The 23691-nt window shown below is 40.3% G+C and overlaps 1 protein-coding gene across 1 annotated transcript in view; it reads right to left on the reverse strand.

Moving 5' to 3' along the window:
- Nucleotides 1-10554: 10554 nt before the first annotated feature.
- TMEM182 (transmembrane protein 182) overlaps nucleotides 10555-23691 on the reverse strand; it is a 49530-nt gene continuing 36393 nt past the window's right edge. Inside the window, exon 5 of the mRNA XM_063078757.1 lies at nucleotides 10555-12297. Coding sequence (XP_062934827.1) covers nucleotides 12077-12297 — 221 coding nt within the window. The 3' untranslated portion in view covers nucleotides 10555-12076. The remainder of the gene's footprint in view (nucleotides 12298-23691) is intronic.

A 23691-nucleotide genomic window follows, 5' to 3' on the forward strand; every position in this document is an offset into this window, starting at 1 on the left:
TTTTTGGGAGAGAGAACTTGGAGGAATACTGAGAAGAATCATTGAAATGGGGGAGTTAATTCACAACTCAGAAATAATGTGTACAAAGTGGAAACATAGCAGAATAAAGGATGCGGGCAGATAAAATTGAGTGGGAGATAAGACCACAGGATCCATCAAGAATGGATGTCGGTTGGTCATGTTCTCATGCTGGGCAAGGGGAGTGAGGGCACAGCAACATGAAATATGTCAATACTTCCCATTTTTTCTTGAGTTTTCTCTACTTGGTATTCACAATTCACCTTTATGTAAGAAAAAGTAGCTCTTGTCCTATGGGGAAAAAAATGAACATTATGTCAAGAAGTGAGCCCAGCCCTTCTTCACAAGCACTGACATGGTTGCACACACCATACTCGCAATAAGTCCTGGTGGAAACCCACCTTAAAAAGCATATCCCAAGAACCAGCAGTTCTGCACTGGACATCCATCACCATCTTAACAGGACTGCATGGAAAATGGGTGCAGGCTGGACCCTGTCTGTAAACAGTTTATGTTCCATTTGTCAGTTGGTTAAAACTTAGAATACACTTTCCCTTAGCACAAGTGTTGTAAGCAAAGCTTACTTCCCAGGTTAGCTCACCAAATCCGTGATCGGAGTTGGTGTCATGGCCTTGACCACGTCTATATGCAGAACACTCAAAACCCAAGAGCTGAAATCACTGTGAGTCCACACAGCACCAGTGCTCGCTGTTGACAACCCAGCTCTCCTGAGTACTGAGTCTCGAGTCCACGAGGTGACAATGGTCAATCGTATGAAACGGTTGTCAAAAATTGATTGTTCATTATGTCTGAGGATTATGGTATGAAAAAAATAGATAAAGGTTCAGACAAATGAAAATAGCAAAAGTATTAAGACACCTCTATGGCCATCACAATGAATGAGGGACAGATTAGAAATCAAATGTATCACAAGAGACATAAACCATTAGACAGAACTGGGTGAGTAGTAAATTCTCAGCAGACGCAGCTTCCCTGAGTCTCTCAGTCATGTACGATACAAGCAACATGAACATACCTCCTTTCAGACTTCAGCTATTACTCTTACAGGTAACAGGGACACTAACCTACAGGGAAAAACTGTCCCTAAGTTTCCCTTTTCTGTTTTGGTTTCGCTCTTTAGGTTGCCAAGTATGGGGACCCCCTCAATCTACTTTACTTTGGGGAGGGAGGTGGTCAAGCAAAATACACGATGCAAGAAGGCAAAGTCCCACAAAAAGCCAAGAACAGGAAACATAAAGACCTCGGCTGCCTGGACCCTCGGGCTGGAGGCACCTGTGGACCCCACAACAGCCTTCTGGTATTCACAGGTCTCCTCTATGCTGTCCACATGGGTGGCTTTCTGACCTGCTGCCAAAATCTTCATGTGCTTTCTGATGGTCTCGACTCCCTCAGCCTTCTGCCCACGTATGGCCTGTCACTGTCTCTGCTGTTCCCGTGGCCACTGCTGATGTGTTCTTTGGGATTCAGTCTCTACTCCTAACACCTTTCAATATGTCCCCAGAGTAAATTGCTATCAGGGCAGGAGATGGGGAGGAAAAGAGAAAGAAAGAGGGGGGCAGAGGGAAAAGACCCTAGCTACCCAACTCACCTTTGGCCCTGGTCATAACTTATCAGTGGTTCCAGAGGTGGGTGGTTCTTAGGTCATGTGTCCCACCCCGATGAATTAGCATACTGGTCACAATGCATAAACTGGGGACCTGCTACTTAGAAAGTACAACAGGAGCCTGCTCTGTGACATTATTAGCACCTTTTCTTATGAAGTATATTTCAACAAACTGCTCCAAGGAAGTAAGAAATTCTCAGTCCAGTAATGTTCAGTTTAGATGAAGGAACTAGTAGTACCACCTGGTCAGAAACACCAGCTACCTTCAAATCTCAACCTTCTGCTTAAGCTTTTCATGCTGGAAATTGAAGGAATAACTTGCTCATCAGTAGACACTAAAAGAGAAAGACAGAACTCAGAATATTGGCTAACTTCTGCTCTTTTCCGCCTCTTTAAAAGAACAACTTTTGTTTTTCTAAATACCATAAGTGGGCCACAGAATATATGCAAAGATAAGAGAGATTTCCTCTATCCCTTGGAAATCAATTCTTAGGCAATTTTAGGCTTAAAGTTTAGCATTTTTCTTTTCAGGTGTCACCCCTTAGTTTTTCATTTTTCAGTTTCTTCTAAGTCATCAGTAAGAGTGATCTTGTTCTGGGCCAAAACTTCACAGCAACGTGACCTATTCACTTCATTCAGTCATTCATTTAGCCAACATTTATTGAGCAGCTACTGTGACACAGCCCAGTGTAGAGACTTAGTCAGAGAGGATTTAATGGGAAGAGTGAGGGGCAGAGGCCAGGGCTGTAGAAATCTTGGGCAGACTGTCAGAGACACTTTCCTTACCTTGGCAATCACTTGGAAGAGTTAACTACAATGACCATGACACGATTAACTACAGTGACCAACAGGTCATGTTGTAAAAGAGCTAGAAGGGATGTCAAAGTCGTGAACAGTTTTCCTGATGGCTTCTTTGCAAAGATAACATACGGCAACCTGGGACATGAACTGACTACCTAGTTTCTCAAGCTCTCTAAATGATTACTCATATTTCAATTTCACAGATAGAAAAAAACAAGTAATGTCCTTCCTGAGATTATGACATCATCAGCCATGAGTAGAGGCAGTGTCCCCATGTCCTCTATCCCACAGCTTGTTCTCACAGGGGTTAATTCTGCTCCAAGTGATCTGAGACATATTTAACACCCTTTGAGCACTCATCAGGTAGGGATTTCATTTCTCTTCCCTGGTTAATAGCTGCAGAGAGCCCTCTCTCCTAACCAAACCACATTCCAAGACATTTTTATTTCTCTAACCTTAAAACCACAAGTCACCATTATCCAGTACACGTATTAGCCAAAACTTTGTGTAAGTTGCTTGTCTTTCTTGAATATTCTGTGAAATTCCAACCTAGTCATGATAATGAAGGTAAGGTTTAAGTCTGCCTTTCTAAAGTTCAATACCCAACCACACTTCCAAATCTTGTCTTAGGCTTCCTAGGCAGGGGCAAAATGGTTTCTTTTCAAGAAACAATCCCCCAAGATCAATGACACACAAAGCACTTTGGTTAGAAAGGAGCAAGCAGAGGAGAAGAAAAGAGAAAAGGAATTCAGCTTCAAGATGTCACAGAAACTCAGGCAGGAGGGCCTCGAAGCTGGGGACTTTTCTAAGTCATTCGCAAATGCTTCACCTCCCCTGGACAGCTCATTGCGTGCCATTTAGCACTTTTTATTCCCTGAGGTTTATAAGCTCTTAGGCAAATGTAGAAGGGACAAAGAGCTAACATATATCAGACTGAAAACCTGATGGAAATCCCCCTGTGGTGTGAGCAAGATGTTGTTCCAAAAACAAATAATGCAAAAAAGAAAGGGAAAAGAGGATCATAGAATCATGCCTTCACATTTAATTTCGGAGAAGAGGACCTGAAGCTGATTTCTGTTTAGATCAGTGGTATACCAGTTGGAACAGGGGGCCTGGCACAGCAGCATGGTAATGTGATCTGTGCTTTAAATAGCTGCCAAATAGCCATGTGGTGACTGGCAGCATGCTCCGTGTTGCAATGAGAGCGATCCATTTCAAAGTGAAGCCACATAACACGAGGGCAAGAAAAGCCGACGAGCAGGGGAGCCGGTTTTCATTATCTTTCTGTGTTTTCCTTTTTATATATATTCAAATGTATTACCCATTTTAAAAGGGAACTAAATCAATTTGGATTTTTTTTTTTTTTTGAATGTCCAACCACACTTGAAAACCCACCCAAGTAAGTTCTGAGATGAGCTTTCTTCTTCGGTGGTCTGTTTTCTCCAAAAGGGACTTCATGTCACTAGAGCCACACCCTTCCTCAAGTTTTTCTTAGTTTCAACACACTCCTGGGCAACTTTAGACAGCAGAGGCTCTGAGATGTAAGGTGTTCCTCGGATGAATTGGGGGGGGGTGAAGAAAAAAAGTAATGGTACTGGCAAAACTATATCCAGTGACCTTTGAATTGTCAAGGGAGAAATCCCAGATCAGAAATTACAGAAACATAGTCATTCAAAACTAGGAGAAGAAGAATACTAGATCGCATTTGTTGAGCACTTACTTTGTGACAGGCAGTGTCCAGACACCTCGGTGAATATTTCATGGTCTCTACTTTGTGGCTGAGGAGACTGAAGCATAGAGAGGTTATATCATTGCTCACTGTCACCCTGCTAACAGTGGAACTCAGGTTCCAAACCCTGCCATCTCTCTCTCTCTCTCTCGCACTCTCTCTTAACCACAATGCTCCCCCACTACCCTAATCAGCTTTGAGTGGGAACTGTTAAAAGCCCATGGCAGACTGGACACTGCATTGGGGGCTGTGCCCGACTCTCTCGTTTGGAGGAAAGTGAACAGGGTCTGTACCTTGCATGAGGGCACACAGGTAGGTTTCAGACCCAACTGCCCATGCTCTTCCCTGTGCCACACAGCCAGAAGCCCTCTCAAACCCTGAGCAACGGCTGCCAATAAGAACACCAGGGAGCCATTTCTACAGGCAACAACCCCTTTCTAAGTAGTGGACTTCCTGTTTTTCCCTCAGAGTGGCCCATAAGCCATTCAAGTGGTTTCAGGCTCACTATGGCCTCACATAAAATTCTAGGTCACTGAGGTCATTAAGGATGTCACAGGGACCTTGATATACTGCACATTCCACTGAATGCCTCACGTCCAAACACCGAATCACAGCGAGTGGCTGGCTGGCAAAGGATTTAAAAGTGGCCCACTTGGTGGGATTTGGTTTTTCATTCATGCAATGAATCCAACATGGAGCCCTAAGAAATCTTTCTGTTTTCATTCAAAAATGTTCAAATCATGTTCCCTCCACTATTACGGAGAAGCCCATTGCAGCTGGAAGCCCACCTCCAGCCCCTCCCAGCTGTGTGGCCATGGGCACGTCACATGCCCTCTCAGTTTCAGTTTCCCCCACTCTCCACTGGGAAAGACACCACCAGACAACCTATGAAAAGCTACAGGCACATAAAAAGTGCTCAAAAATAGGAGTTTTCACCACTGCTAATCTTCACTTGACTTTCGTTCAGTGGAAATTTAGAGAGCACTCTTTATTGTTCTAATAGAATTTCAATTGTCCGCAGTTTTTTAACTCACAATAACCGTGCGTGGACGGTCACTATTATTCCTCCGCTTTTACATATGCCCTCAGGGAGAGCAGCAAAATGACCAAAGAACCAATGGGCTTTCAAGGTCAAAGACCCAAACACAGATCAGGTCAGTGTGTGTCTGAGCTATGCTGGTTTGTCTGTGGTTGAAATACTGCAGATAATCTTTGAAATATTTAATGACCAAAAAATGTCAGAGCTATAGTGTTGAGTAAAAAACAAAGTTTACAAGACTTTGCATGACCCTCTTCTGGTTACCCATTAGAACTATTTTAACCTCCTGACTCTAGAGATGGAATTATGGATAAAATTTGGTTCTTTCTTTCAGTTCCTTTGTATTTTATGAATTGTCTAATGAATACATATTAGTTTGGTAAAGAAAAACAGCTTGGAAAATTAAAAGATTTCTTTAGCATCTTTTTCTCCCCCTGTCTTATCAAATAGGCAGTAACAGATCTGGAAAACTGTTTTTCTGAAAGCTTGGTAGATAGTGAAATTTTTGTCTTTAGGGCTCACCATTTTATGATTAAAACAACAACGTTATGAAACAACTAGATTAATTTGAAATATCTTGCAGTCTATGAACAATGCTTGTGGACATTAGAAATCATAAACTGTTAAAGGTGGTGTTGATTAGTCAAGAATTACAGTATCCCTAAGTATAAGATCTAGTCACTGACTGTTCTTGTAGTCATTGGACCAATTATATAAAGGGTAGTAAAAACAACTCTTCTTCCATATTTGCTGAAGAAACTGAGTCAAAGTAAGGTGGAATAACTTGTTACACTGTAAGTTTACAATCCAGGTCTTCAGACACAGGTTTGTCACTTTCGTCACCATACAACAGGAGCTCCCCTGCAGATGACTCAAATGAGGAGTTACATGGAACCCAACTAATTTATCTTCTGCAGGGGGACTGAATGAATAAACGAAACAAGACATGCTTTTTTAGAAAGAAATTATTTTTTTCAACAACGTTTATAACTATTAAATAAATATTTATCAACAGCTATCTATGACTAGGTGGTAACCAGAAGATGCTCAAAGACAGTCATTGCCCTTGGGCATGTATAGGGTAAGACGTGACCAGGCACATGGATTGCCACATATTTTTTGTAACCATCCCTGAGTCTCCCCTGGACCCTTGCTCACCACCGGGACAGGCTAGCAATAGCACAAAAAAGAAATGTGCCCTCTTTTCAGCAAACCTGAAGAACTCAGAAATGCCTGAGACAGAGATATTTGAATATATGTATATGTACATATAATATAGGCAATTCTTACATTCTAATTACTCTTATAATTCATATATACATATGGATTATAGTTTACAAAATGTTTTTATATACATATATATTATATGCACATATGTGTGTGTATTCAGACATATATATATACACACAACCCTACACAAATGTAGATATGCATACATAACACAGAGGTACGTACATACATACTACATGCACAGGCAGGTGGGTATATGTACACACACACACATACACACAGAGGTTAATCCAACTTTCTACTTCACTTCTCTCCCAGATATTTGTATACATATACCCACAAAATTCTTGACAAAAACTTCCTTTATATCTTTGGGGGGTGAAGACAATATATCATTATTTCTTATAGTGTCTTTGTATATGCTTCACCAAAATATGAGCAATAAGCCTTACTCTTACCACATAATTCTTTTTTATGCTATGTCATTTAAATACTTATCATTTATGTAGTTTTTAATGCTGATACTATCTGCAAGCAATGGTGAATTTTTTAACAGTGGCAAACTCTCTTTAGAACTAATAAAAAAAAGAAATGCTAAGAAAAGAAAACAGGAATTATCATGTAAAGGGAGAACCATCCTACATTTTCAGTAAATTATGTCACAATAACTCCTGGACTCCCAGAAGAATGAGAATATTTAAATCTTTGCTATGTGTGCACTTATTCTAATCCAGTGAGGCGTCTCCCCACTAAATTATCAATATAGCATTTGGGATCAGTGCACAATGCCAATTACTCCGACCATGCTTATTTCATAAAGTGATTTAGACCCTCCTTGTCATTTGTGTGAATTAGGAAATCCATCATCACTTGAAGAATCAAACTCATTCTAATTTAGTTACTTATACAGGCAAATTTATCTATGTATAATTTATCTAGATAGATAGAATTAAATAGAATTATTATGTATACTCCATATGATTCCTAACATCCAGAAGTAGCTCATTCTACAAAGCTCAAATCTCTAATTGTCCCTCCAATTTTCCAGTCATAGCTTCTCACTAGGGAGGGAAATGACTGGCAAAAGCCAGGGTGGACATATCAGTCCATTTTGTGTTGCTATAACACAATACCCGAGACTGGGTAATTTATAAAGAGCAGAGGGGTTATGTGGCTCACAATTCTGGGACAGCTGCATCTGGCGTGGACCTCAGGCTGCTTCTACTCATGGGGAAAGCAGCAGGCAGCCTGCCTCAGGAACTAATAGAACAGGAACTCACTACCATTACCACCCCCACACCCCCAGGAGAGCATTAATCCATTCATGAGGGATCTGCCCCCATGACTCAAATGGCTCCCAACAGTGCCACATTGGGGATCAGATTTGCACATGAGTTCTCGGAGGACAATAAGCCAAATTCCATCAGCGGACCTCTCTGTGCATCTCCATTGTCGTTTCAGACTTGTTTTCTCCAATATGTCCTATCACAGAGGCTGGTCCAGGTTGGTTATAATGGTCCTGAAGACAGAGTTTCCGGCACTTCTTTGGTTAACCAGTTCAGAAACTTCAAACTAACTGGATGTTTATCTTTCTCTCCTCTTGTCCCTGCTAACTAGATTAAATGTGCCTTTGCTTAGTTTATGCTTATTATAATATAAAAGATGCTATTTCCCCACCCTCCCTGGTTTTTAACATATCTAAGATACTGTCCTAAGTTCCTGTTGGAATTTGTCCACCTACATTCGATAATCACTGAGGAAATGCCTCCATATATTCAACTCCTTCAGACAATCAATAAAAATTTACTTTTCTCTTTCATGTCTTTTTTATGAGCCCCTGCATTCCTGGTGGAGTCCCACCACAATCAAATCTGGCTCTGATTTTTGTCATTAATATGTATTTTTCCATGAAACTCCAGCATTAGTTGTCTTTCCCCATGATTGTACCCACCTACAGACATGTCCAGCTAATTTTTCTAGTGTTCCATATTTGCTAAAACCTCTCACATTCCGAGTCTCTTTGCAAGCCAAATTTGGTTATTTTCATGAAAAATATAAATCGAATTATGTGTTGAACTGAATAAACCATCATCAATAGAGTAAAACAGTAAACGTGGCATCCATGGAAAAGCAACCATGTTACTGCCCTCCACGAGAAACTGATTTTTAAAAAGTTGCTCAAATACATTGATTTGCACCATTCAATGTATTTCTCCTTTCCCGAACTTTTATAACACACACACATGCTCGCACCCCTAGACAAACACAACGTGGAGAAATCACCGTTTTTACCAAAGCCCAAGAGCATATAACTCACGACCCTCTTGTTCACTTTCCTAGAAGTGTCTCTGAGAAGATACCTCATTTGTTAAATTGAAACTTTATGATGCAAAACCACCACTTTTAAAAAAGATTTTAACACTTGGAAGACTTCTGAAAACTGATCAATTACACCCAATAAAGAGATAAACGCAGCTCAGACGTTTAACCACATGGTATCCTCAATCAGATATAAGGCTGTTAACAACCGTGCACTGCACCTCTCTGCTGTTTTTGAGTATATTTTACTTGTTACATAGCAAACGCCACTCACCTCCTTGCTTCCGACGACTGCAGCTAAATTGATCAAGGAACGCCTTTGAAATCAATGTGGTTGATGCTCTACAACCATAAAATGCCTCCGAAGCGTAGATCTGCCTGAAGGTGCCTTGTACTCATTAGCTCGTCAGCCAGTTGCCATGTGATAAATATATGGTGGCCGCATGAGTGTACTACAAGAGAGGGCGACCTTCTCAAATTTGTGAATATTCAGACCTTCACTAAAAGCAGCTTGTATGTGAGATTAAAATGGCAGACAGTACACCAGACAAAGGCTTGTTGGGAAAACGGGATAATTTAATCAGGCCCCCTCGCCTCGGGGCAGGTTGGGGGTGGGGCAGCAGAGTCAGTGCGCCTGCGCGGTGCCACCACACCACCTTGGCTGCAGTTTTACTACCTCCGCGGCCACCCCGCACGTGGCCACCCCGCAAGCGGCCATGCTTTCAACCTGTGGCTTCCGAGGAGCTGTTTGCCGGTTGCCTAGCTCATAGACCTGCGTGTGAGGGGTCTGGGGACCCAGCCTGGTGTGTGAGGGGTCTGTGACCTAGTCTGGAATGGGTTGAGGGGTCTGTGAGCTCCAGACCCAGCCCTAGCTCGACAATTGGCACAGTCGGTGCAGGATTATGGGCGGGTAAAAGAGCACGACAATTGGCTATGTCTGCAGGATTCTGACAAGAGCCCCAGCTTTACGACTGGCATCACGAACAGGATTAAAAGAGCTTTACAAGGCTCCATTCCAAAGTGCTACAAAAAAGAATTGTGTTTACAGATGACATACACTAATCAAATACATCTAGCATCATCTGGAAAACTTAATGGCATGCCATAACTTAGTATCACAGTCACTATGTGTAACAGAACTCATAATTATTTTTCTAATAATCAAGCCAAAAGCAAAGAAGTAAATGAAGCCGTATAAAATTGAAACAGAGAAAGACAAAAAGGATCACAAAAATATTTCTGAGTTTACTGAAATGACTTGAGAAATCAATTAAACAACACCTGGAATATTTTATTGTTGTTATTGTTGTCATTACAAGCAAGTCCTAACTGTCACTAAAATGCCCTCATGACCCCTCAGGCCTTTGCTATTGTTCCAAAGCTCCCTGCCACTGAAACAAGGCTTAATGGAAAAACACAAAACGTGCAGAGAAGTCTTGAGCAAGCTCTCCACTGTGGGGAGGACAGCGGGATGGAAAGCAATGGTCCACTTCTCCCTGGGCACCTCCTGGGTGGTGACTGCCTCGCCTGAGTCCTGCCTGTCTTTCTCTCCACAGCTGCAGAAGGACACACTGCACCTCTGACAGCGCTCACGCACCTGCAGCTGCTCTGTGTCTTCACGAACAACAATGTCCTCTGAGATGAAGGTTTCAGAATGCAAATCGGACCTAGGCCTCTCAGATGGGTTTGATTTCAATCAACATTAGTGCCAAAGGAACATCTTTGATATGCAAAATGTCTACACTATTGCATTAGTCCATTTCTGTTGCTGATAACAAAATACACAGAACTGGGTGATTTATAAGAAAACAAAATTTATTGCTTACAGTTTCAGAGGCTAAGAAGTCCAAGGTCCAGGGAACACAGCTGGTAAACGTCTTGGTGGTGGTGACAGTGATGGCAGGGTACCACATTGTGAAAATGGCAGAGCAGACAGAGCAGAGACTAACCTCCTCATGCACTCTCCTTTTAAAGCCCTCAGAACCATTCCCCTGACCACAATTTTTAATCCATTCACTATTGCACGGTCCTACAACCTAATCACCTCTTCAAGGCTCCATCTTTCAATTACCATAATAGGATTTCCAACCCTTTTAGCAGTCACAGTGGGGACTAAGTTTCTAATACATAAAACGTGGGGGGCACAGTTCAAATTCCAATGAGTTTTGGGGGGACGTAGTTCAATCCACTACAACTATTGAGTAATAAAGAATTATTTTTTCTTACAAAAACTTTTCTTCAAGGAGGTTAAAGGAAACAGGGAATCTGTAAATGTTAATATATGTATTGTAAAGATGAAGAAATTGAGGGACAATAATTAAGGGAACCAAATGATCAGAAGAACTGGAAACCATAAAACCTTAGGGAAAGTCAGTATTTCATGGTTTTTAATAAAGCAAGGCTATTATAATCCTCATATGGAAGTATTTTGAAAGTTTATAGCTAGAGAATTTAAAAGCATGGTTCATCAATAAATATTCACATGGTGAACATGTTAGCAATATAATTTTTAAGTGGGAATTTTAAAATATCAAATAGAATTATGTACTAAGCTGAGGCACTTGGTTTTTCCATATTTTAAACCATATTACATTATACAATGAACTCATTTTAAGTTCATAAAAATCCATTCTGCATTATACATAATTTGGTTAAAGATTTGCCACTTTTAAATATAGTTTAAGGCTTATGTGACCATGCACAATTAAGTGAATATACTAGGTAAACAAACTACTGCTGGTAAGAAAGCAGAATAAGGACACTCAGTTTTGTTTGTGGTGGCTCATTTTAACTGATGAGTATATGGTTCCTGCTAACATGAGCAACTCCTGTCTATTTTTAAATAATGAATCATTTGCTCACAGGGGTTGTGCACCTGTATATGGATATGTACATGTGTGGAGAAGAAACAAAATAATTTTTGTTTTCCATTCTTATTCTCCAAGGATTTTTTTTTTTTAATTAGCAGCAGAAGCGAATGTCAAGGAGATTTTAAACCAAACTATATGTGATGGTATGATGCTCTTACCAAGCCTTCACAACCTCCACAAACTCCAACATGTGCAATGAAGAGGAGGCCCATTCACCCGCTCCCTAAAACACTAGGTTTTGATAGCACTTAGATAAGATGAAAACATGTTAGCATCTGGAGAGAAACTGGGACCTTCTTATCAGAGAAAATCACAAGTAAAATGGTTATTCTGAGCAGCAACTAAAAAGCTACATCCACTAATTCTATGCTGGGATCACTGAAATAAAATGAAAAAAAAGTATACTGTTTTAAAATCTCCCAAGAAAGTACTCGTGACAAATTTGATTAGTGATGTATCTGAATATGCCGTCCAACAACTAGAAATAGTAATCCAGCTAACAAAGAAAAAAATATCCCAGCTGGGGCCAGAAAAAATGACCAGCCATACAAAACAGAAGGGCTGAAGTCCAAGCAGTCTTTCATTTTCATGTTTTTGTAGCTTTCCATGTCAGCCACTGCCTGGACCCAGATGACGTACAGCATCACCACCAGGGAAAACAGGATGCCTGGGAAAAACAAAGCAGAAGACCTTTAGCCTTTCTGAAGATGTTTTCCCAAGAACATTGTCTTAAACCAATCATTTGCCTAATGGTGAGCCTCTACTAATACATTTCTAGCTAAATCAAGGACTCTGTATCAGACCCTTTATTATGTATTTTATAGGCACACCATTTATCTTTAGTTTTCTAAGCATTGAGGGGAGGGCTATAGCAGCATAAGAACAACAGCAACCACTAACATGCATTTATTGAGTGCTTACTGTGTGCCAGGCACTGTATTAGGTGTTTGTGAATATGAGTCAAAGATCCCAGTCCCCGTAGAGTTTCTATTCTAACATTTATCCCTTTTTCATGGTATGCCTGCTTTGGAATGAGTGCTATAATATATTATTTCTTTCAATACATACCATAAACCAGTGAAATAGGGACTATTATCCCCCAGCTTTAGGTACACAGATGCAGCCAGTGGTTTTCAGAGCTGATTTTCAGCCCAGAACTTTCTGATTCTTGTCATATATACTATTACAACTCAGCTTACTAAGGCTGCAATTAAATATGGCAATGGAAATAGAAGCCAAGGTAAGCACCAGACAAGAACAGAGATGAAAGCACTGAGAATATACATGGTTCTTTAAAACTGAACTATATACACTGAAGATTGATTACACCATGAAGGAAATATTGTTTTGACAGAATAATGGAGGAGAATTGATGATAAAAGATTCTGTGGAATATAAAACCACAGGTTTGAGATCAAGAGCTTTATTAAACAAAAGAAATGGACAGAGAAAAAGAGAGGGAGGGAGGAGGAGAAGGAAGAAAGAAAAGGGAAGAAGGAAAGAAGGAAGGAGAAAAAATGCCTAACCAGTAACTAGAAAGCAACGTCACAATTTATCACTTCCAACGTAACTGTAATCCACCAGTTCAAAAACTCGGTTAGAATTGTAAGAGTAGAGAAAATGTTACAGTATACAAGTGATATGACAGAAAAGCTTTATGAATCCTGAAATTTGAGAATATGGCCACTCAGTGTGTGCTTTTCCTTGCCTCTGTTACCATAATTACCAGAAGGGATCAGCAGTGCTGTGCTGAGCTGGGGACTCTGGAGGGTCAGCTAAGCTGATTCACTAGCAAACATCAGGCTCCACACACAAACCACACAGCTCAAGGGATTCAAATTGCTCCCTAAGCAAAATATACTTGAGGGCACTTGCTATTTGTCCTAAAGTTCAATCCAAATATGCCAAGAATCTATTACACTTGTTGAATTAATGAGCTGAACCACTAGGTATAAAATCTCCATAGTCTAATTGCTAGTATGTCTGAAAGGTAAACGCGACTCTGTGCTGGGAGCAGCTTCTAAATCCCAGCCAGCAATCACACTTCTCACGTTAATTGTGCTCCTGCAGTATTTAGGATACCTGCGCTCTCTTAGGCCATCGATTTCGTAAAGAAGCTGGAGGAATAAACACAAAAGAAGAAGGGCCCATAAATATGTTGAGGTGTGTAAGTTTCAGGGAGTAAACTTTCCCATCATCAAGACACAAGCTGCTGAGCAATGAAGAATCAACATAGATGCTTCAGTAATAAGAAACATCCTTCATTCACACCATGCTCTGTAATGCACACACAAGTACTGGCACATAGAGTAGAGCAATGTGCCACTGAACAACAACTATATATCCAAGAAACAGGGAAGGCAGAGCCCACAAGCAAACTCCCCACAAAGCCATACCTTAGATTTTGACAGCAATATGGCAATGCCATGTGTTTTCTGGCTACTGTGCTTTTCAATACCTGTTTCAGCAAGTATATAGATGGTGTTCTCTGTTAATGTAAAGGTTTGGCTTGGGTATTTGCATAATATCACTTGCCTTATGCAAATACCTTGCAACCTTTGTATTATTTGTTGATATGGTTTTTATCTTCTTCGTATCATGTGAATCTCTTGTGCTTTCAGATATTTTTATGAAGAAAGGAAATGGCCTTTGTGAAAAACCAGTAGTCTTAGACATATTTTTTTCAAAAATTGCAAAACTTATTCCTGAATTTAGAGTATTTTTTAAAAAATGTATTGTGGGTAATCATGTTGATGATTCTTAATAAGGAATAATTAACTCATACTTAAATATTACCATAATGTGAAGAGGACTTACATCCTGAAAGCAATGAAGAATAATCATTTCTATCACTATTGTCTTTAACTTCTTTCCTAATTGAAGATATCGTCCATTCAATTTGTATCAGATCAGTTCATGATTATATCTCACTCATGAGGTAAAACAGTCAGTGCCTCTCTACCCATTAAACTGCCAGTGTTGTATGTGTGTGTGCTGCTTAGCACAGCGGCATTACTCCCTTATGTTAATTACAGTAGCAGTTCCAAGGAAAAGTACATGCTTAGTGGTATTCTCAAATTTCAGGATCACAAAGCCTTTCTGTCATATCACTTGTTAAGGTCAAGGGTTCAATACTGTAATACTTTTTCGTGTGTGTGTGTGTGTGTGTGTGTGTGTGTGTGTGTGTGTGTGTGTGTGTGTGTGGAGAGAGAGACAGACAGACAGAAGACAGTGACATGAAAAATGAACTAACAAACATGGGAAAAATACTGACACCAAAGGCCAGTGGTTTAGCTGATTTATCATGGGGGCCTGCATGAGGTCTGTGGCCAGGAGAGGAGTCAGGAGGCTGCTACATACAGGTAGACTGGTCAAATAAATTAATGCACTAAGGCTAATTGGAGTCATGTGCCTCACTGTCAGAGAATGGAGTGACAAATTTGAAAAGGAGGAAAGCTAGAAGGAGCCCTGTGGTGTCTGATTGGAACTGGATACATCAGTGAGAGTTCATGGTTTTCAAGAGATAGATCATAGAGTAATGAACACAGAAGTAAAAGCATGTGTGCATGTTTTAAAGTGTCCACGTGTGCATATAACTAGATATGCTTCCTAGCTCTGTTGCCCGAAAGGGTCCGCAAGCATCAACACCCCAGTAGCACCAAGTGTCCAGATCTTGTCTTCTAAATACCAGGAGCCAGGACATCTCAAGGAAATGATTGAATCCCAGCCAGGGCATAAGTACAAGATGAGCCTGAAACATCTTGTTGTACCAGAAAGGACACACGTGCTCAAAGCATGATGGAGGCATTTGGGAAGCCAGCTGGATGGGGCTTCCCATATCCCAAACCAAGTCAATTTGATCAGCAAAAGACTAATGATACCAACATATTATATCTCATTGAATGGACCAGGAACCCATGCTGATATACATAAATGAGTGAATAAACGAATGAAGAGACGGGAAAGACAGAAGAAAACTAACTTATAAATGCAGAAGAAATGGCAGAATTTAAAATTACCACTTGACAATCATTTCAAAAATAATTAATTCAGGTAAGAGACATTGAGGGATGTTAAAACTAGTGGATGAAATCTGGGTGAAAAATGGGATATTTACTTAGCCTCAAAGTCTCTTCCCACAAAATACTTATTAATTGTAAAGGGGAAAATAGAACTTTATACTAAAGAAACCCAAAAAATGCTGTGTATCCAAATGATCAATGTTAACATCAGCAGTGACCTGACAAATTGATGCCACACACTGCCTGATGCAACGTGCTGAAAACACAATGAACACAGCACCACTGCTACGATCTTGTAGCCAGAAGATGCAGAGCTTGAGTTCAATTGTAAGAAACATCAAACAAACCCAAATGCACGACTTTTCTGCAAAGTCACAGCCCTGCACTTCTCAAAAGTGTTAAGGTCATGAAGGTCAAGAGAGGACTTGTTCTGGTTTGGTGAAGACTCAAATGAAACAACTAAGTACAAAGCATGATCCAGGACTGGACCCTTTGCTATAAATGACATTAATGGGATAGTTAGAAAAACCTGAATGGAGTCTCTGGGTGGAGGGACTTGCAACTTCTATGTAAACTTGAAAATATTTCAAAACAAAAACAAATGCATGACACAAAAGAAAAAGTGTGGCAAGTGTCTGTGACCATATATGCTGCAAAGAACACATGGGTGAGGAGAGTACAGGGGGTTATGTGTCAGAAGTGTATCTTCCTTTGGTGGGTATTGTGACTATTAACAAACAGTATTGTCAATCATTCGGTCACCCTATCCAGTGGAGTTCCTCCTCTGGGTAATACTATTACTGTGCAAAAATCTTAATTGTGATCTCTTGATACCTTAAGAGTCTTACTTATAAAAACATAAACAATGAGTGGCTCCAGTAACAAATGAGTTACATTTCAAACCCACTTGCCACAGTGACTTTAGCAAGAATAGAAAATCTTGCAAGCATTTAGTAGTAATTTTCTCTTAAATAAAATTATATTTAAATTTAGTTATATATTTTAAAAGCACAAATTCATTTCCAGTTAAATGTTACAATAGTTGTTTTTTGAAGTACAAAAAAAAAAAATCATAAATTGCTCACTGAAGGCAGAATCAAAGTATGGCCCCAAAGCCCATGAAGATTTACAATCATAATAAAACCATGGATCAAGAACACGTTGGATACCTTCGTATTGGCAGTGTGTGGAAGGATCATTTAAATTTATAATTTTGCATGGCTTCTCTTATAAAGCTGAAAACTTTTCCCTTTAAATGTCATGAATTCAATTTAGAAACATTTTTTTCTGAAACTGAGGGGACATAAAATTTAGTCAACAATGGCCATTAGGAACACAACTGCTGATGACTAGGAATAAGGAAATAATCCCAGCGTGGGAACACAGACAAACAGATCCCCCCAAGACCAAGTCAAAGACTGAGAAATTGCATTGCATATCCTCAATATTTCACAAAAACAAGAATGTAAGAGGGGGGGCATACTACAAAACATTTTTACCGTACTATAAAAACTGGATTTAAAAATACATCAGGCGTTGGGGGGTAGGTTAGCCGTAGAAGTGAAAACTTTCTTTCTCAAAAAGATAAGAAAACTTCCAAACTTCTATATTCTTGTCTAGAAGTACATCCACATGTATTTTTCTTAAAAAAAAAAAAAAAAGAGAGAGAGAGAGAGGGTATTTTGGAGTTACTTAAAAATGATCACCTTGATGTTTGACTGCTTAAATATAACTAAGCTGTCTTTAAATGTGCTTTGACAACTTGATCATGAGCAGTTATCGGTTACGTGGGGAAGAATCAGAAATTCCAGATGATTCATTAACCTCTTTTAGACATGCTACCTCACAAATGCAGGGACAACTCATTGCAGCTTTCAGTGGGCATAAAAAAAGCCATACAGTGCCATAATCAAAAAACACATTAAGAAAGAAGTGAAGGTAAAAATTGAATTAGAATCAGGAGAATCTGTACTGGGAGGAATCACACACTCTAGAGACAGGGCAGTATTCTGTAAAGGCATCTACACAGAACCAGAAAATAAGCAACACAAAATTTGGGGGGTGATAGTATCAGTTTACTCATTGGGGCTATTTTGAAAATGAGTTGTTCGGTAGTTAATTGCCCAAACATTTGGCCTGTTACTAGAGGCTGGGGGGGGGGGGAGAGAAATGGTGGACTAAGGGGTACAAAACTATGCCACCTACTCTAAGTGAATCACTGTGCAGTATATGCATGTACTCAAACAACACACTGTACCCCACAAATATGTACAAGTAAATGTTAAAATTAATAAAAATTATAATAATAAGGGCCGGCCCCATGGCTCACTCAGGAGAGTGCAGCGCTGGTAGCGCGGAGGCCACAGGTTTGGATCCTATATGGGGATGGCCAGTGTGCTCACTGTCTGAGCGCGGTGCGGACCACACTGAGCCGAGGGTTGTGATCCCCTTACTGGTCAAAAAAATATATAATAATAATATAAAAAAACCATTTAGCGTGTGGCATAATTCACACTAAAACCCTGATTGCAGGTGTCACACTTTAGGCTGAAGACAGTTCCAAGCATCCCACAATAGGAAAAAGATTCCAAGGAAGCAGTAGGAGGCTAGGATATTTTCCTAGGTGGATCTACCTGGAAGGCAGGGAGAGAGTCTGTGCTGAGTTTAGAAACAAATAAAAAATCTGGGGCGTGTGAAGTGGGCTGAGGATAGCAGCATTCATGGAACAGTAAACCTAGATCCAGCATGTCCGGAAGAAAGAACACAAAGGAAACTGGACGAGCTACGTATTTACTACCATTTTGTAAGAGAAAACATATCAATTCATCACGAAAGATGTAATGAACGCCTTCTGGAGATGTGCACGGGGACACTGAGCGGGATAACGGACAACGCCCCCACGAGAAGCTTTTGCAGATGATAACATACATTGCCTTTACAGGAACATTTCTTCAATTAGCTCACACCTAATAGCTGAAGGTACTATATTATATTAAACTCTAATCGTTTGAAGGTTTTTCTAATGGGTGAAAACATTCTAGGTGTATTGTTTCTCTTTCTCACTCTTTTAATTGATGTATACTTTATAGAGAGTAAAATGTACAGATTTCAAGTGTATGATCTGATGAGATTTGACAAATGTAAACACCCATGCAGACACAATCCATGAAAAATTGAATGTATTCATCACTCAGAGAGGTTCTTCAAGCCTCTTTACTTCGCCACCCAAAGCATCTATCACTATAGCTTAGTTTTGCCCTTGGAATGTGATATAAATAAAAATCATAACAATATGTAGTCTTTTGTTTATGGCTGTTTTTACTCAGCATAATTTCTAAGAATTCATTCATATTGTTACATGTGGTAGCAGTTCACTCTTCTTATTGCTGAGTACCATTCTATTGTGTGAAGTTCCACCGTATGAGCATACCACGATTGGTTTATCCATTCAGCTACTGAGAAGCACTTGGGTTGTTTCCAGCGGTTGGCTACTGTGAATTAATCCACTATAAATATATTGCTTTGTGATATTCTAACTCACACATGGAGTTTTCGAAAAACAAAGGGTTTTTTAGAAAAATAGCAACCAAATCTTTTTACAGAGCATGATCTTATACCAAACTGATAAGATGGTGCTGGGTCGCGTTGGTGCTGTGACAGAAACCTGAAGTGCACCTGCTGGAGCTTGCCCCCTGTCCCCCAAGCCCCGCAGTGCAGCAGCCCTGGAGGCCCACTGAGAACACAGCTCTTCAGCAAGCACTGCCTCAGTTATTCTCCTCAAACATCAGTTTTCTCAATAAACTTTTGACAGTCATTCGATAGCCCTCACTGAGCAGCTAAGCTTTCCACATGCTTAGAGCACAGGATTATGTTGTGGCTGGTTGTTTCCAGTTGCTTCATTCTTTTTAAAACTTTTGTAACGTACTATTTGGAACATATAAAAATGACACATAAATGAATATTATGGGGCTTAATTATAAAATGGACACCTGTGAACAGGTCCCCAGACCAGGAACCAGACAACACCCACCCATGCCCCATTTCTTCTGGGACTCCTTGGAAAGAGAGCTTCCCCACCAATACTTAGGGAGCATTTCAAGGCTTTCATTTAGAGGATCAAAAATTACAACCAAAGAGAAAGAGCTAGACTCATAAGGAGCTGGCTGTGTGAGAACAGGCAAGTTACTTATCCTTTTGGGATGGAGTCGAAGGGCTCTCTCATGCTATAGAAACTATTAGGGTTCATTAGGATTATTTGATTTGAGCCCCACATTCATAAAAGACTCCCACTAAGACTTTGGATGACGTGTGAAAATTACATTATACACAGGGTTATTTCATTTTTTCTGTATTTTGAAAGCACAGAGCATTAACGCAATAAATATAAATGCTTCATAAATGCCACAATATTTGCAAACCTGTTTTCATATATATACTAGGAAACAAAAATTGCAGTGTTTGAGGCCTTTCTCAACTTCCATGAAGCCCTTCATGCCATGCTAAAGGAGGAAATACAGGGATTAGTGCAGGCTGACCTACTCTCACAGATCCATTCCAGAGTCCAACACAGTATTTATCATTCCGTACACTACATGATGGGAAAAGGGAAATTTGCCAGTTCTGCATTTGCTAAAGAGCAATACTTGACATTATATGGTAATGCACTTTCAACCTAGCCTCATAAATAGTATTGCATTCATTTAAAAAGTACAGTTTTGGGGGGAAAATAAGTTAGAAGTCCTTAAAAATAATTTAAATTATGTTTTTGTAATAATTAGTTCTTCCTTCTTTCATTAATATGCTCTTGTTTTCTCTTACTGTATTATTATGCTCATTTTTACGTATTTTATTTCAAAACTGGTAGAACAACTAATGCATAATGGTCAGCATTCTCCACTTATCTCCACTGTGCATTTTCTCAGACTTGTTTTCCAATGACTTTTCTGCAAGTTTCTGAGACAGCCTTAATTCCTTACATAGTTACAATAGCATGCTTATATCTGCCTGATTTTCAAACATTCCTACACACTTCAACATACCACTTTCCAAATATGTTAATTGCCTCTTCTCTTTCATTTTCTGGATTTATATTTTTATTTTGTCGACTAGACCTACATAATGCCTATTGGATTTCTCAAACATTCATGAGTTTCTTCGATTGGCATAATAATTTCCAGCATTAAGCATCCTGTATTCTCAATAATCTGTACTCTATTGAGGAACAACTATTAACAGAGAATGATCATGAGGGTGTATCCATCTCTGCAAGTAATTAGGGATTTAATCTGAAAAGCAGAGTTCCACTTGACACCAGGGAAGTGTTTACTCACAATAACAGAGTTTCGGGAAATAGGATGTGATCAAAGGGCACAAGACTGGATGCTGACTGCCTGGGTTCAAATCCCACCTCAGAGGTTTACCAGGTAGAAAGCATTATTCTTTACTGAGCAACCTTGAGCAAGTTTCTTACTTCTCTGACTCGGCTTATTCATTGGTAAAATAGAGATAATGCAAGTGCCTACCTCAGAGCGTAGTCATGAGGGATTAACTGGGGTCCAGCTCTGAGCACGGTGTCTGGACCATGCCAAACACCTAATAAGCATTGGCTAATTCTTTTACCATTATTATTATTAAGCTTTGCCTTAAGCTCCTGCTAATGGCTAGCAAGCATTACTCTCCGAAATCTTCTAAAGCAGCAGAGATCCTCATGGGACTGGAATATTTCAGGACTGGCCGAGTGGCAAAAGAATAAACTTACCAGGGGGCCTTCCAGTTCCAGCATTTCGTAAGAGAGGGAGGGATCAGTTACCTCAAACCTGTCTCTCAGTGTGCTACTGAAGCTCTCCACAAGGTGGCACCAGTCGCCCCACAGTCCCGTTACCGAGCAAAGGTTAATCCAAATTTGTGCTCATTCATATTCAGGACACTTTCTGCTTTGTGTCCAGTCAAACAAACCTCCTGCCCCTTCCCACCAGCCCCTTTAGTTATAGGAAGTAAAAATTCTTTCTGGGACAGATTCTTGCCTTAGGTCAATATGGTCATTTAGATGACTACATATCTAACCTGCTCCTCTTTCCACACAAGAAAGTGTAAAGGGGGAAAAAAGCCCCCAGAAAAAAAATCACAAAATTTAGTGAAGAAACCGATATAATATTCCTTAGCCACTCACTACTAGTTATTTCTGAGCAAAGTGACTATTTGCGGAGGGTGTAGAAAGAAAGGAAATATTTGCAAAGAACTGAAATCCCTCACTGCGCTGAGTAAATAGCAGATGTTAATGACACACATACTTTGAAAAAGAGAATAAAGCAGATGGAAACTCAGTCTTCCTTTCCACCATGACAACACCTATTTCCAGACCAGAAACACTATTTATAGGCCAGAAATAATCTTGCCATTTTACACATCTGGAAACTCCCTTTCAGGGTGAAGGCTCAGTGCACCCCATAACCATGCGTCATGTGAGCTAAAGCCCACACTTGCCAGGCTGCAGCTCTAGTTCACCGAAGAACAGCAATTTTTTTTTTTTTTTGAGGGTGTTTGGGGGGTGTGGAGAAACATTTATTCAAAGATGAAGTTCAAGGTTTTCCAAAACTCATACTGGGCTGGCATCTCACTCCCTAGATTTCTCTGGCGGGAGTTAGACCATGGCTTGGAACGTATCCAACAGGAACATGCGAGACAAGCCCAGGCTGGGGTGGAGACAACTAGAACAGCGACAGCGCTCTCCAGAGAAGCGGTGTCTCCTGTCGCCTTCACAAGCGCATTCTCTTCCATGACCCTCAGGGACTGGGGTGTTCAGACTCACATAAAATGTGGTTTGAGATGACCCTTTTGGATTCTTCCTCTGGGAATCTGTCTCCCTCATTTTAGTGTCTGACATTTTAGTGCCCCATTTGAAACTGATTCTAACAGCCTCTTAAACACATTTCAACTGAAAAGCAATGTCGGGGGAAACAAACTTTCAAAGAACAATCTGAGAAAGAAAAGTAATGACATGTTTAAATATTTCGTAAATAAAAAGTCTTTACAGCTCTTTCTTAAGCCAGGTTGACATATTGTAGCACTTGGCATTTATGTAGAATGTCAGACAAGGGATATTAGAAAATCCACAATAAAATTTGAAGGAAAGCCCTTCCATATTCTAATAGTACCAGTGTCCAGACAACAATATTTCTAGACAAATTCCTAAATATGTTAACAGAAGGCACAAAGAGAATATACAAAGCAGGTACTTTTAGAAACATGAGGATGACTAGGTCTTCTACTCTCCTGCTTAGAAAGCAGATCTAATAAATATACTTAAGCCTTTCGATCTGAGCAAAGGACTAATCCAAACTACCATTTTATGTTGCATCAAAATTGGAGACGCTAATTCCACTACCAGAAGTCCATCTCGCTACTATATCAGTAACACATAGTTTGTATTAATTATTCTTTTCTTTCCACCATCCACCTTCACCAGAGCTCTAAGTAAAATGTTAAGTCCTGGATTTGGTGAAATATTCCATTCCCTATTGGGAAGCGATGCTTTCGATTTTCTCCTCAAAGCCTACTTCTTGCATGCTAGGAAAGATGCAGAAGCTTTAGAAAAGCCACTGTAGCCAGGCACTCGCTGGCCTTCTAGGCCTGTTCTCCATACACGGAGTCCCCTTTGCTTGTCCGTGGGAAGGCTGTCTATAGCCTGGATCTCTGTGGGAACTGCAGGTGCTACGGAAGGTGCGTGTGCCTGTAAGTTCAGAGCACCTGCCTCCGGGCCAGGCCCTCAGCAATTCCCTCCTGATCCCTCCCTGCTGGGCCCCTCTGTCGCCTGTACACACTCCTCTCCCACTGCCACTGCCACCACGCCCTGCTCTGTCTGGAGGAAGACGGGGTCTGTGAGCCACGTGTCCACGCCAAAGAAAATGAGCATCTGCACTATGGCCCTCAGCTTCTATGAGCTATTTTTTCTAGAATTAAGCAGAAACAAACCTCTTGTGTTATGTATCCATCACACTCCTCTTATCTCCTGCAGAAATGAGCACGGTTCACTCATAGTT

The sequence above is a fragment of the Cynocephalus volans genome, chromosome 14 (genome assembly GCF_027409185.1).
Source record: "Cynocephalus volans isolate mCynVol1 chromosome 14, mCynVol1.pri, whole genome shotgun sequence".
NCBI lineage: Eukaryota > Metazoa > Chordata > Mammalia > Dermoptera > Cynocephalidae > Cynocephalus > Cynocephalus volans.